General features: G+C 36.3%; 1 protein-coding gene across 4 annotated transcripts in view; it reads left to right on the top strand.

Moving 5' to 3' along the window:
• LOC108366081 (optomotor-blind protein-like) overlaps nucleotides 1-13,650 on the top strand; it is a 71,373-nt gene extending 57,723 nt beyond the window's left edge. For 2 of the 4 annotated variants that reach the window (XM_017620362.1, XM_017620361.1), the window contains exons 6-7: nucleotides 11,724-11,980; nucleotides 12,222-13,650. In XM_017620362.1, coding sequence (XP_017475851.1) covers nucleotides 11,724-11,980; nucleotides 12,222-13,138 — 1,174 coding nt within the window. In that variant the 3' untranslated portion in view covers nucleotides 13,139-13,650. The remainder of the gene's footprint in view (nucleotides 1-11,723; nucleotides 11,981-12,221) is intronic. The other 2 variants (XM_017620363.1, XM_017620364.1) reach the window with 2 other exon arrangements.
• The last annotated feature ends 646 nt before the right edge of the window (nucleotides 13,651-14,296 follow it).

Below are 14,296 nucleotides of genomic sequence, written 5' to 3'. Positions count from 1 at the left end.
TTAATTTTTTTTTTTTGTACGGAAAACTATCAAAACCAAGTTTGGCAACCTTATTACATACTGGAAGATGTTTAATACTGAAAATATGAAAGTAATTCATATTACCAAAATTTATGGCAACCCATTTCTTTATTATAATTTTCTCAATTAGCATTCGTTTGATGCCTATGATTTTTTTTTTATATTTGGTAGGCCCTAGCTTTTTAAATGCTGGGACATATAGTTGGCAAATCATACGTCCGCAAGTAGAGTGGCAACCCTATTTAAGAAAAATATTTTTTATAAAAATTTTCTCAAAACTTTGTGTGCGCTTTATTAAAAAATTAGTAAGTACCCAAATCGTATGAAAAATTTTCTTTTTTTACTTTTATGACAACCCTGTTCAAAAATTTGTTCTACATCAAAGCCTTGCAGGCTGCATCTTTCGTTTAATTTCGCAATTTAAAAATTTTTCATATAATTTCTTTTTTAAATCAAATCTCTGGCGGTTTATTTATAGCGCGTTTTTTTTTTAAACTCCTTCCGAAGATTTTTTTTGCAATATCTCAACCAAAATATGCATTTAAATACTTGTTTTGTTTTTGTGCTAAGCGACAACTCTTTTCAAAACTATACCCGCATTAAAATGTTCTCAAATCAAAACTTTTTTTCATATAATTTTTTATTCATTATTTATTTTAAAAATTTTATTTTTTTATATAATTCTACTGCAAAATATTTCTTTAAAAAAATATTTCTGAATGCTTGCATCTTTTACGTAACCCTTTTCTATATTTACTCATTATTCACTCAGATAATTTATTTAAAAATTTTAAATAGGTGGCTGCTCTACACACAAATGTGTCTATAAAAGCTATGCATGCTATATTTTTTCTTGAAGCCTTGTAAAAACTCCATGTCCTGCTCAGTACTTTCTATTGCAATTTTCTATTTACATCCCTTTAGGCTTTATCATCTAAAACAAACTTTTTTCGACTCACATTTGCCGATTCAACCGCAAAAAAGCAGACAGCTAGCTTTTCAATCAAATAGTGAAAAATTAATTCACAACACGTTAGCGCAATTTTCACGCAACGCACAGCCTAACAAACATACACATATGCATGTATGTCCACGTACGTGGCAAATCTTTCAATTATCCTTGCGCTTGTGTGCCACAAATTACGGGTATATGCGCCTCAAAAAGTATAAAAAACAATCAACCGAATAACAACACCCAGAAAAGCGTTGGCAAAAAAAACAAAAAACACCGTAATAAGCCAATTTTCTATTAGCCACGCCAATTTTTTACTCAGATCTTTTCGTGCTGCTTCCTTGTTACAAAAGCAGAAATAAGGCGTTGCATGCCACACTTCGCTCGACTTAGCTAGCTAGTTGTTTTCTCTCCAGCCGCCGCACTGCTTCACTTTGTTTCAATTTATTTAGGCAAAAAACACTTGCGGCAGTCATTGTTGTTGCTGTTGCTCTTCTGCTGCTACTCCAAAATTGCCGCTCGCACACATCAAAGGCACTGTAATTTTATTTGATGCAATTTTCTTGCCTTGCCCATTTCACTTGTGTGGGTGTGTGTGTGTGTGTGTGCAGCTTTGCTCAGCTCCTTGGCCTTCACGCAATTTAAATTTGGCACGTTAGCGAAATTTTGTGCGATAATTTGAGAGTAAACGTCACATATGTTCGTTAAATTTATCGAGCACATAGAGTAAAGTAAGGGAATGAGGGGGGGAAACTGCTTTGATTGGCATACTTTTAGGCGTTTTAACTGGGTAATTGAAATAAACGTGAATTTTAAGTAAGTGTGTCAGTTTACGATGGGAGCTCTACTTCTCACATGGCTTACATACTTTTCGATAACATTTCTAATTCTAAGGAGGGTGAGCCGCATGAAAAAATGCACGTTTTATAAGGAGTAAATTCAAACTTGGTTGCTTCAAACTAGATTAAGCTTACGTTGGTTTTCCCTCCGCACAGTCCGGCAGAAAATTCTTGGTAGTCAAATGTTATGGTATATTTTGTTTTGGTATAATTTACCCCTAAAAACCGTGACCTCTCCAACAGTTGACCAGGCAACTCTAATACGAATCGCAGAAAAAAGCCGTTCACCTAAGTAAGCGGATTTTGAAAAGACACAGAGGCATCTTTTTTTTTCAATGTACCAGCGTCTCTCTATTGTCCCAAAAGAATTGTGAATATGTGAAAAAGATGTTTTGTAAAAATGGCTTCATCGATGCAAAACCCTCATCAAAAGTAGCACTTTCACTCTTTTACCGTGGGGTCTTAGGTAACTTCACCTCATTGCGAGATCTTACTGAGCTATATAGCATTTACACCCCGAAAGATATTTCCACACAAAGCTCAGCGCACTCCGACACCGTTTGGTCAATTTGCAACCAAGTTGCATTTTGCTGCTGAAGAGACTTTTAGGACGCTTATTTATCCGGCAAGAGAATTCCTAGTTAGATTATTGTACTTTACTACCGCAACTTCACTTTTGTATATCGGAATCGATGTCGTCGCAAAGCCAATTTTTCTCGGTAAAAGCATCTATTCAAACAGAGGCTTCCAGCTATAGGAACCCCTTTGTCCACTTTCTCTGTAAGGGTTAATTTTCCTATTGCCGAAAAATTCTCTATGAGCAAAGATATTCTGAGCCAAAATTACTATGGCAAATATGTATTTTTTACCGACGTAGACATTAATTTCAGCTCTTGCGACCACTTCACATATCACACATCTTTTAGTCTAGTCACCGTTAACTACATATTTATTGCCTATTTAGGAGGCATAACAGAAGTATGAATTGATCTGTGACACCTTTACTTATTGGATAGTGCCCTACTTTAGTTGGTATTTTTGAACACAGATCTTTCAAATTTAATTGTAATGTAACCCGCTCATTTGGAAAAATGTCTGCTTTCTGACATAAGTAACTGTCCAAGGCTTAAAAAAATATAACAAAATAATGCAGTAGATGCTTTCGTGGTAAACACTACTCATCGCAGGGCTGACAAATTAGATTGATAGAGATGGGAATTCCAACTTTCTTTTCCTACTTGTAAACCACTTAATGCTTTGAGCTTGTGAAAGCTCTTTTATATTTGTATTAGTTAGATCGGTTTATTATTCATGGCTTCAACTTTTTAGGACTTTTAAGATCAGTTATGAAGTTCATCGAGTTGAGAAATTTTTCCGCCTGGCCTGCGTAGCCAATTTTGCGTCCTACTCACTTATTTACTATTTTAGTTTTATGTGTTCCAAAATATTTAGAATTTGCATAAAATTGCATCGCATACATTCGGCTCCTTTGCATAATTTCTTTTGAACGCCTCTGCTTCGGCCTGCAAATTACCTTTGTGTTCTTCAATAAACATTCTCAGCGCATTTCGCCGCCTTTCACCGCTACGGTCTACCAAACTAATTTAATATTAAATCAATTTAAAGCTCATCAATCGCTAGCTAACCAACCAACCAACCACCCACTCATCAAAGAAAATTTCGCGCTCTTTCTGCCTCCGCAGCTAAAACCAACAACCGGGCCAGCCAGCCGCCTCCGCTCGTGCGTCCAATGCGCTCTTTTATACGAGCAGCTAGTTGTTGTCTCAGCCCGGACGTGCGACCCATATTAACCTTAACATATCTGTTAGCAGTGTGCTATTAGGTTTTTTCTATTTCATTTTTTTTTCTATGATCAACATTATTTATTTGTTATGCAGACATGTGATTACCACACATTATCCAGTAGCTTGCGCTGTAATTTACGAATTATTCAATACTAAATTGAAAACAGAAAACAAGTAATTGAGTCCTTTTACGCTATTTTTGCTTTCAGAGCTGCCTAAGCTGGCTGCTTGGATTATGTCTATTTATTTATTAGATATACACATTGTGGTTGCGAACTGGTGAATATTCGGCGTGGGCGGCATATTTACACTTTTTATTATGTGTAACATTAGGATGGGGGAAGGAGTTCCAGGATGGTTGCGTAGAGTTTGGGTGTGGTGCTTGAGTTTAGGGGGTGTCTTAAGCGCTTTAAGCTCATTAAGGTTAGCTATGCAGCGCGATGAAATAATAAACTACCCAGATGCAAGGAAATTCGCAAATTCGGCTTTAAGTTGTGCGAATACTGCAGAATTTGATGTTTTAAATTATAACAATAGCACAATCGATTAATGCCGATAATAAAATCGATACCGATAACATTATTGAAAAGATGTCAATAGAAACGGTGCAAAGATGCCGATATCAAGAGCGACAGCAAGACGAAATCGGCAAATTTTGCTATAGAAGTAAATAAAATATCGATAGCAAACTCGATAATTTTTCACTGCAAGATGAATGTTGGTAACAATAGTGACATCAAATACCGATAACAAGAATAATAAATGCGCAAAAATATCGATATCATTTTCAATTTGATAGAAAAATTTTTCAATTCAATGAAAAAATAATTCGATAACAAATTCCGCTTCTATGAAATATCGAAACTGTACCGTAGAAAAATTTCGAAAATCGATTAAAATACAAAAATCGATTAGGCGCTCCGATAATAACGATAATTTTTACAACGATATCGGCAGCTTTGACCGTTCTAGTATCTACAAAATAACCGCTAAAATGAAATAATCGATAACTATTTCGATAACATATCCGATTGTTAGGAAAATATTATAATACTATCGCGAGAGATAAAAATACCGATGGAAATTGGAATATCGATGTGAGAAAAATGAAAAATCGATAACCTTAACAATATCGATGAAAAAAGGCAACTAACAAACAGATTTAAAAAAAATAATAATAATAAAAACTCGAAGCAGCATCAAGAAAGATTAGAACACCAATACAAAAATTATAGCAAAAGCAGTGATATTAACAACGACAAAAATTTTTAAAATCGATTATTACAACAAAAAAAGGACACTATTCCCATCCAATTCGGATGACGAAAACGATAAGAAAAACATAAACGATAACAATAAATAAACCTAGAAAAATATAGATAGTAAAATTAAAAATAATATGCGATAAACGATAACAACATCACAAACTACTTAATACAATATTGATATAAATCAATTTCAATAGAAAAAATGCACAAAATTTATATTTCGTACAAGTACAAGGACTGAATGTTGACAGTGTAGTCGACAAAACGGGCAATCTCGATAACGTTAAGACTCAAGGGGTGTTGGTATCAATAGTTTTATAAACAACATTACAAAAATCAAGACTTTTAATATCGATAACTATTTTGTTAACGATTACAATATTGACAACGATTATAAAACCGCCAAAAATATCAGTATGTCGATAAATATCGATAATGTCTTTAAAAATCACAAACCGATCAAAATCATCGAAATTTTATCGAAACTTTATCGATAATGATGAGCTTGAAAACGATTATTTAACCGTCGAAACACACAATACGGCTTTCTGCGTCGATAAATATATCGACAACAATTTACATACAAATTTACATAACGATTATCGAAACTTTGCCAACAAAAATGAGAAATAATGAATACAAAACTGTACGAGTATTAGACATGTAGGTTATAAAAACTTAAAATATCTCACAAAATGAATGCAAATATTTAAACACATGCCTTTGCCTCTAAATATTCACACACTATTGCGTCGCAAAAAAAAAACGTTTCCCATTATTTTGTCACATTTAAAATACTCCTTTCCTTACTTTTGTTTGTTGCCATCATCGCACCCTTCCCTTTTCAAAGAAAATTACTATTTTGGCAAACTTTTTATTTGCTTCGCTATTTACTTACTTTTTTTTTTTTGTTTCGAAAGTTTGCGAACAACGCTTTACCGCTCAGCAGGCCATCATTAGCGCCCAACAATCCTTTGCCTACAATTCGGTGCATTGTTTACTTTTTTGCTACTTTTTCCAACGCACACTTCTTTCTATACTTTTGTGGCCACTACTCGCCTTTTGCCACCACATATACACACTCCTTTGCTCTGCCTTTTGTCCCCTTTAATCATGCCGCTTTACTTACAGCCACACAGCAGCCAACGCCAGCAACAGCGTTTTAGCCTGCGGGCGTTGGTTGAAATGCATTTTTATCGCACAGCGACTTTTCATTTATTTGTCCACCGCGCCGCCATCAACTGCCACGCCACTGTTTACTCCTTTGCGCCTTTCTTTGTGCTTCTTTATAGTTGGTTTTCTCTACGTTTTTCCGCTTTTGCGGCATTTGTCGCCCGACAGTTTGCAGAGACACGCGCTCACAAACTCATTCGGACCGTTGGCGCTGCTGTAAGTGGCATTTTGCAGCTTTCCACACGGCAAAGCGGATATTTTAAATGGCACCAATTAGCGTATCCTTAATTGGGTTGTAGGCGCCTTTTTGTTTGCCGCCGGTTGAGGTTTATTCTTTTCCACCTCATTTTATAATGAACTTTTCGTCCTTTTATTTCATTTTATTATAAATAACTTTACTGCTTTGATTACTCGCATTTATTCGCTTAAATTTTCTTTTGTGCGGGAGGATTCACTTTGCTGCATCTCTTTAGGAGACTTCCAATAACAATACCCAATTGCTTATTTGAAAATTTTTTAATGGTAAAGATTTTCTATTGCTTAAAATTACGAATTTGAAATTAAAAACAGAGGTCAGATTGACAATTTTTATGAAACATTTTTAACCAAATATTAGTACAAGTTTATTTCTAACTTATATAAATTTGTTTAATGACTTTTATTTATATTTTTATAAAAATGTTCAAATAGTCTCTGAAATTAATTTTGTGAAGTATCTTTTAATTGAAAAAAACTGTTTTTTTTTAATTTTTTAACTATATTTTCGGATTTAGGTCTTAAAAAATTTGGTAATTCTAAGAAATTAGTTAACTAAAAATATTAACAAAACGTAATATTTCGAAAACAAAAATATTTTTTAAATTTTTACTTAAATTTTATTGCGAATATTACTTTTTGAGATCTATTTTGTTATGCTTTAAAAAGTTTTTTTGTTAATATTTCTTGGGGTTTTGAGGCTAAAATTTGTATTTGTATCTGTATTGTCTGCTTTGATAATCAGTAAATGAAAAACTTTAATTTTTATAGTTAAGGAAAAAATTTTGGAATTTCATTTCAAATTTTTATTCATTTGTATTTCAAATTTTAACCAAAAAACAAAACCGACTTCAAATCTCATATACAAATTTAAGGTTACCGTAATGTTGTTTATGTTCTAAATCTCTTCGGATCCAAATTAAATTAGTATGGGACCAGCTCTGGGGTACCACCTTTCCTCTAAAAAAATATATTTATGTATATAAATCGGATAACGTGGTCCAAAAGAAAAATATTCCGACGAATTATTAACCTCCTCCTTTTTTGAAGTCAGTCGAAAAGCCAAACTCTTCTAATTTTTTTAGAGTTTTTCTAAATAATTGTTTGCATATTTAAAATTTTTTTCTCTAAATTTTAAGTTTTATTAGGGTTGTTTTTTCAAAAAAAATTTGACGTTTTTTTTTTAAATTACCTTTTATTTATTTTTTACTTTTGAATTATTACTAAGAGTTTTATTTTTATTGTTGAGGTTGGTTGCTTATTTTTTCGTTATAAGAAAATTTGTGAATTACTATTAATTGATTTATTTAAGCCATTTTTTGTTAAAGTTTTGTTTTTTGTTTTGGCTGTTTTTTAATGTTACGCACGCTTGCCGCAGTATTCGAATTTGAAGTGAATTTTCTCGTGTATGCAATTTTTTTTCGTGCATCTTTTAATTGTTTCTAAATTTGTGTGTGGATTTCTTATACGTTCTTTTATCGTATTTCTTTTATTGCGATCACTTTCATTACTATATACTCTGGGTAAAAAAAAAACAATATTCTACTACCAAGTACCAAGCACATTCCTTTAATTCTTACTCACCTCAGATTCTTGCCATTGTTACTCTTTCAGCAATAAATAATTTTTTGAATTTTCAATAGCTATTTTTCCCTTGAAGCGCTATCACTGAATCACCAACGCTCGCAATCAATGCGCGCCACTTGTCAGCTACTCACAATTATCTGGCCATTTAAATTTAACTTTGTTGGTTGACAAGTGCCGCGTTGACTCATCCCTTACGCAAACCCTTTGCAGTTGAAAAGCTTTAAAAAGCAAAAAAAAACCTTAAAATACTAATTACGAAAGCGAGAAATTATATTTTTTTTAATCTGTGCATTTTTGCCTTTACTCTATTACCAGCGCGCCGTTGACTTTTGCTACGCGATTTACGCGCTTTTTAAAATCATTTCAATTTCACAATTTCTGGCATCTCCCTCTCTCCCCTTCGCCCGCTGCTCTTCAATTCAATTTATGTAAACCGCAAGCCACAATAATTATCACAAACATTTCGCATGCAATTATTTGTCACCCGTCGCCTTTTGCGCTGAAAGACATCTCAAATGCTTTGCCTAATGCCGCTGTTGGCGAAGAACAGGGCGCAAAAAGGGTTACAGCGTTGCCACAACAACTCTTTTCCCCAGCGCCGACAACAGCTACAGCTTCACTCACTGCCTTATCGTCATCAATATCAAGCTCATTATCACTAATAACATCATCAACATTAATCCTGACTAGCTGCCTGGCCTGGCTGTGTGCTGCTGCTGCCAGTACTTCTAAGTGCGTGCTGGTGTTTTTAAAAACCACCCTAAAATAGTATCATTGCTCTCCCTTCCCGTGATCCAACGCACTACTAATGAATTTGTTCAAACTTGCGTACTTATGTGTGTTCATTAGGGTGCCTTACCAAAAAAAGAAAAATTGCGGTTTTCCACCGGTCTATAAAATTTATTATATTTTACACACAAGAGAATTAATATATTCGACGCTAGGATTTTTTTAAATCAATTGAGATTTAAAAAATATGATTATTTCAAAAAATTATGTAAGAAATTCAGTGCAATGTAGGTTAACAATAAGGGTATCATATAAAAGAAAAAATTCTTTAGAATTATAACAAAATAAGGACGAAAGGGTATGGAAAACGCCTTTTACGAATTTTATCCTTAAATATCTTTGAAAATTTCAAATATTTATTTTTGAAAAAATTATTGTTTATCAACGAATTTCGTCCTGCAATCTTTATTAATTTAAAAAGATAAAAATTGTTAAGAGCGCATTTTCAATACCTTTTCATGCTTGTAAACCAAAAGAATTTTTTGTTTTTAAATTTTGCAAAATTTTCTCTCTCATTTGGTATCCATATTGTTTTTATACATCGCACTGATTTTTTAAAATTATTTTTTTAATTAATCATATCTTTAAAATTTCAAAGTTCTTTGAATAAAAATCCTGACGTCAGAGTGAAAAAAACGCAGTTTTACTATATTTGGCCCATCGTTTTCTGAGTATAGCGATTCTTTCGTGTGTTTTGAATTTTCTTTTTTGTTTTGTCACACGGTATATTCGCCCCTATTATGGTTGTCGACTTCGACTTCGACGTCGATGTAATTTTTTCCTCAAAATAGAGCCATCGTGAGTCCAACTACAGTTTCGCAAAGTATTTTACCAGAAAGGTGTTCCCCTCAGAAATACTGTGGTCTGCGTAGCTGAAGTTGGACTACCGAGGGCTATATTTTTATGAAAAAATTACATCGACGTCGAGGTCAACAACCATAATAGGGCCGACTAGGATTTACGTGAGCTAGACCGATTTGAAAATACCTCCAAAATCCTCATTATTTGGATTCAGTTTATACATTTTTATGCAGACCTTTGAAGCCTAGTTGATATTTGAATAAATATTTTAGAAAACTAATTTCTTTTCAAAAACTGGATTTTTGGAGGCATTTTCGAATTACGTACATATATATTTTTCCGAAATATTTTGACGAAGATCCTAAAATAAAGTAAATTTTATTTTTATGTTTTTTTTTTAGGGAGGGTGGTGCAGCCTAATGTACATGTATCATAAAGCGTTGATGCATTTATACATTTGTTATTTCATTCAAATTGCCCTTATTGTTCGCATTTGTAACGTTTATCCCTGATTACTAATGTCTTTAATGTTTTTATTTGTGGCACACACACACACACGCACTGGTATTCGAACGCATATTCGTAAGGCCTGTTATTTTGATTGTCGCGGCATGTTGCCTGCATTCCCATTCCTTTCTATGTACTCGCAGTCCGATTTGTTTTGTTGTCCAACAATCCAAACAAAAAACAGCAAAGAGACTTCCCTGAAGTGCTATTGATATAAGTGAATCAAAACAAAAGAGTACACAAAAAAATTAGAAAAGAAATCAAAGTCTACTCTTTCATTTGTAGCTTTGTCAAAAGCCTCCAACCCTTTCTACGCGCGCAGTTAGCAAAATTCGTCATAAGTGTAACGCCATCAACAACTTTCGCCGCCGTTAACCCTTTTTCCACCGAACATTTTTCGATTCTCACACTCTAACTCACTCCAGCCGGGTATTTATTTGAACAACCTAGCAGCGCCCCCACCTCGTTGCTCTGAATTCTGTTGCGAATTCCACGTACTGGTGTCACTGACTTCTAAGCTGCTGCGGTGGTGGGAGAGCTTAAGTGTTTCAGTAGCATTTGATCGCTCTTAAAGGATTATGTTTGATTTGTTGTTGGACCAGCTAATTACTGGAAAAAGTGCGCTATGAGATATAGGCTGGTAAAGAACTGGGCTAAAAAATGCAAAGAGCTTCTCGTCGGCGCTGGTTTCTCTACTATTCCTTTGAATGTTTGGCTGAACTGTATTCAACTATTATCTACGATTTTGTGCGCTTCATTAGGGCTACAAATCGCGTTTACTTCTAAAGTATGAGAAGGAACGTAAGGAGTCTCTGGTATGGCTATACAATGGGCCCACAGTGACCTAAGTGTGCCCTTCTCCTGTGCTGGATGTGGACAGCCAAGATAGCCTAACCTATTCTAAAGTTGATCTTCTACCTACAAAATTTTAAAGAAATCTTGAAATTTAACTCGGAAAAACTTGAAGAAGAAGTGGTGCAAAGCAAAAAAACTCGAAGACAGAAATTTTATTTCTTTCCTCCAATGTTTAATGAGAGCCATAAAGGAATATCCGATGCTCAGTGGTCTAAGAAACAAGTCGATTCTAGCTTTGTGTTACCAGAAGCTTAGAACTTATTGTGTTTTTTCGGTTTCAAAAAGGTATTGAAAAAAATTCCAAACCATAGGGTGATCTCAAAGAAATCTTTTCCGAACCAAGCAGATAAAACCTCGGATGTCTCGAATTGGATAGCTAACGATTCCAAAGCAGAATTTACTAAATCCGATCAAGCAATTAAAAACTCAGTAGTTCTTAAAAATCTAACTATTTCATGCTGGGTTTCGGAGAGATTTTAAAGAAACTTAGTTATATTGGGAATAGAATAAAAAGGAATGAAAGTAAAGAAGTGTTTGAGGAATGCACTAGTAGTATCTGCTTAGGCGATCCAAATAGAAAATTCTATTCCTGGTCCAAGTTCTTTCAGGGTCAAGATAATTTACATTTATTTGTGCCCTAGACCACAAGATAAGCCACTTATCGAATTATCGGTCACACGGCTTTTAGCTTTGTTAATGAAAATGGTTCTATTAAACTTACTTTCGATATTTTCTCGATCTGCCCCCGAGCTGTGTACTTCTCTCAGATTTTTTTGTAGTTTTATATATTTATCTAACTTATAAGTATTACATTTCCGATTCCCACTTCCACCTGGATATTCTAATTAGTCCTTTGTATTCCTTCCAACTGTTGTTACAGGCAGGCGCTCATGTCGAATCGCGGGTCCGATTCGGACAAACTAAATCCAACACATGTTAGCAGCTCACGTGCGCCGCTGCATTTGGGCCATACCGGGCGACCACCGCATCATCTGCATTCGCATGCGGCGCTACACGACAATCAGGCGGACGACGAGGATAAGCTATTGGACGTGGTCGGACCGCCGCAGAGTCCACTATTGCCTTTGAGTCATTCGTTGCAGCAGATGCATGCGCATCAGCAATCCGGTAGGTCTAATGAAAGTTTATTGCACACATTTGAAGTGGTGCAAGGGAGCGAGTTGAGTAAAGCTTAGCCTCCCTTGCGTACACTCATTCACAACAACATTTTTTTGAGTTTGTAGCGCCTGCAAGCTGGACTGCATGCCCATGTCCAACACATTGCACGCTTCAGCTCACCCATTTTTTATTCTGATTTTCACATTGTTTTCGTTTTTTATTCTATTCCACTTTTCTAACCAATTTAAAGCCCTTGCAGCCTGGTTCAACCACTTGGCCGGTGCCGGCGATCATGCGAACGAAGAAGCTCTACGTCGTCGCCTACAATCGGACGATATCGAACGTGATGGCAGCGATTCCAGCTGTTCGGAGAGTGTGGGCGGCAGCACGGGTGGCGCCTTTCGACCCACCTCCTCGGGCAGTCCGAAAGAGAGTGCCGCTGGCGGCTTGAATGCTGCTGGCGCCTACCCATCACCGAACATCTCAGTGGGCCCACCGATACACCCGTCGCCGCACTTATTGCCTTACCTCTATCCGCATGGCCTCTACCCGCCACCACATCTTGGACTGCTGCATAATCCGGCAGCTGCGGCGGCCGCCATGAATCCGGCCAGCCTCAATCCGGGCTTGCTGTTCAATGCGCAACTGGCGCTCGCCGCTCAACATCCCGCCTTATTTGGACACTACTCAGGACACACGCCCGTCTCGCCGCTGCAGGGACTCAAGGGACATCGCTTTTCACCGTACAGCCTACCTGGCAGTTTGGGTTCTGCATTCGATGCTGTTACGCCTGGTTCGAATGCGAATCGTGGCGGACCGCCGGGTGCGGGTGATGCCTCAGCGCTGGGGCCTGGCAGCAGCGGACCCGGTAGTAGTGTAGAAAATGGACCACGCAGTCTAAGCTCCAGTCCACGACCACGTGCCTCATCCAATTCGCCACCAACGCGACCCATTTCCATGTCGCCGACGACGCCACCATCGCTGTTGAAGCGTCAAAATTCACCCTCAGAGCTGAAGAGTATCGAGAAAATGGTCAATGGACTGGAAGTGCAACACAATGGTAGCGGTGGTGGTGCTGGCGTGGGCATGGGCATTGGCATCGGTGCGCTGGTGAGTGGCGCCTTGGAGGAGCTGCAACGCAAGACGCCAACACAAGTGGATCAGTGACATTTGTTTGATCGAGACGATAACGACCGTTCGTCCGTCATCGATCTCGACGATGTGTGACCGCAAGAGCAGGTTTTCCTGTTACTTTAGTGGGCCTGCTGCACTGGTGGAGCCTATGCGGTGATTAACGCGGCGATGAAGAAGATAAGAAATATGGGCAGCTATTACGTATGCTAATTGCTTATGGTGTAACACAGCTACGAACTACTAGCACTGCTGGAGACAGACAGAGCATGGCTCAACGCCAGCGCACATTGTCTTGTCGTGTATATACAAAAAAGTACACAGCTAGTTTAAGTAGTATGTTAAATATGCTTAAATGGATTTTTTAATGTTTTGAAAGCAAAAAAAATCTATGCTCCACGCATGATCCACGTGAATTATTAGGATTTTTTTTTAACAAAATTGTGGCAGCAATGCTAGTACAAATGCGCCGTTTTATAACCAAACTCAGCTTTAGTGAAAAATCGGCATTTGAATTTAGGTTTCAAAAAAATATGAAAGAATGTTTTCAAAAACTAAGCTTGCAATTTTTCAAGTAACGTTTAAAAACAACCGCTTTAACTTTTGGAGTGAAAAATGCGCTTATTTCGCATAAGTTCCAAATGCGATCCACTTGAGTTTGAGACGCGGCAGACCTGTAAATGTTCTTTGTGTTTTTATCGAACATTTTTGTTGAAAAATTGCAAGTTCCACATATAATCCACATACGTTCCACAACTTATTTTAGCGCGTTTCGGCTTTAAATGCTTAGATCTGTTATTTTCTGCCTCATATTTCTTCATCTGGCGTATTTGTCGCTCAAATTTAGCGTTTTATATCTACAAAGTTTGCATTTTTTCGTTCTTCAATTTAAATTTAATTAACTGTGTAAGTTCTCAAACCAAAGAGTTACTTTCGGTGTATAAAAATATGATTTTTATTCTAGCAAAGCCTATAAATACTTGAAATATTAATGCTTTCTTGTACTTTTTACTTGTATGGATTAGTACTTGTAAAAAAAAATATTTGTTATGCTCCAAATTGCGCTGTCAACAACTTCTTTCTCTCAACTGTACCACATACTGTATAAAATAATTATAGAATTAAAAGGCATCTTCACATTTTCTCTACAGCCTCCAATAAATGTACATAACTACATACATATGTACATAAGAG

The sequence above is a fragment of the Rhagoletis zephyria genome, unplaced genomic scaffold, assembly GCF_001687245.7.
Source record: "Rhagoletis zephyria isolate East Lansing unplaced genomic scaffold, Rhagoletis_zephyria_1.1 Rzeph_scaffold_02128, whole genome shotgun sequence".
Lineage (NCBI taxonomy): Eukaryota > Metazoa > Arthropoda > Insecta > Diptera > Tephritidae > Rhagoletis > Rhagoletis zephyria.
This window is presented reverse-complemented; position numbering and strand designations above follow the sequence as displayed.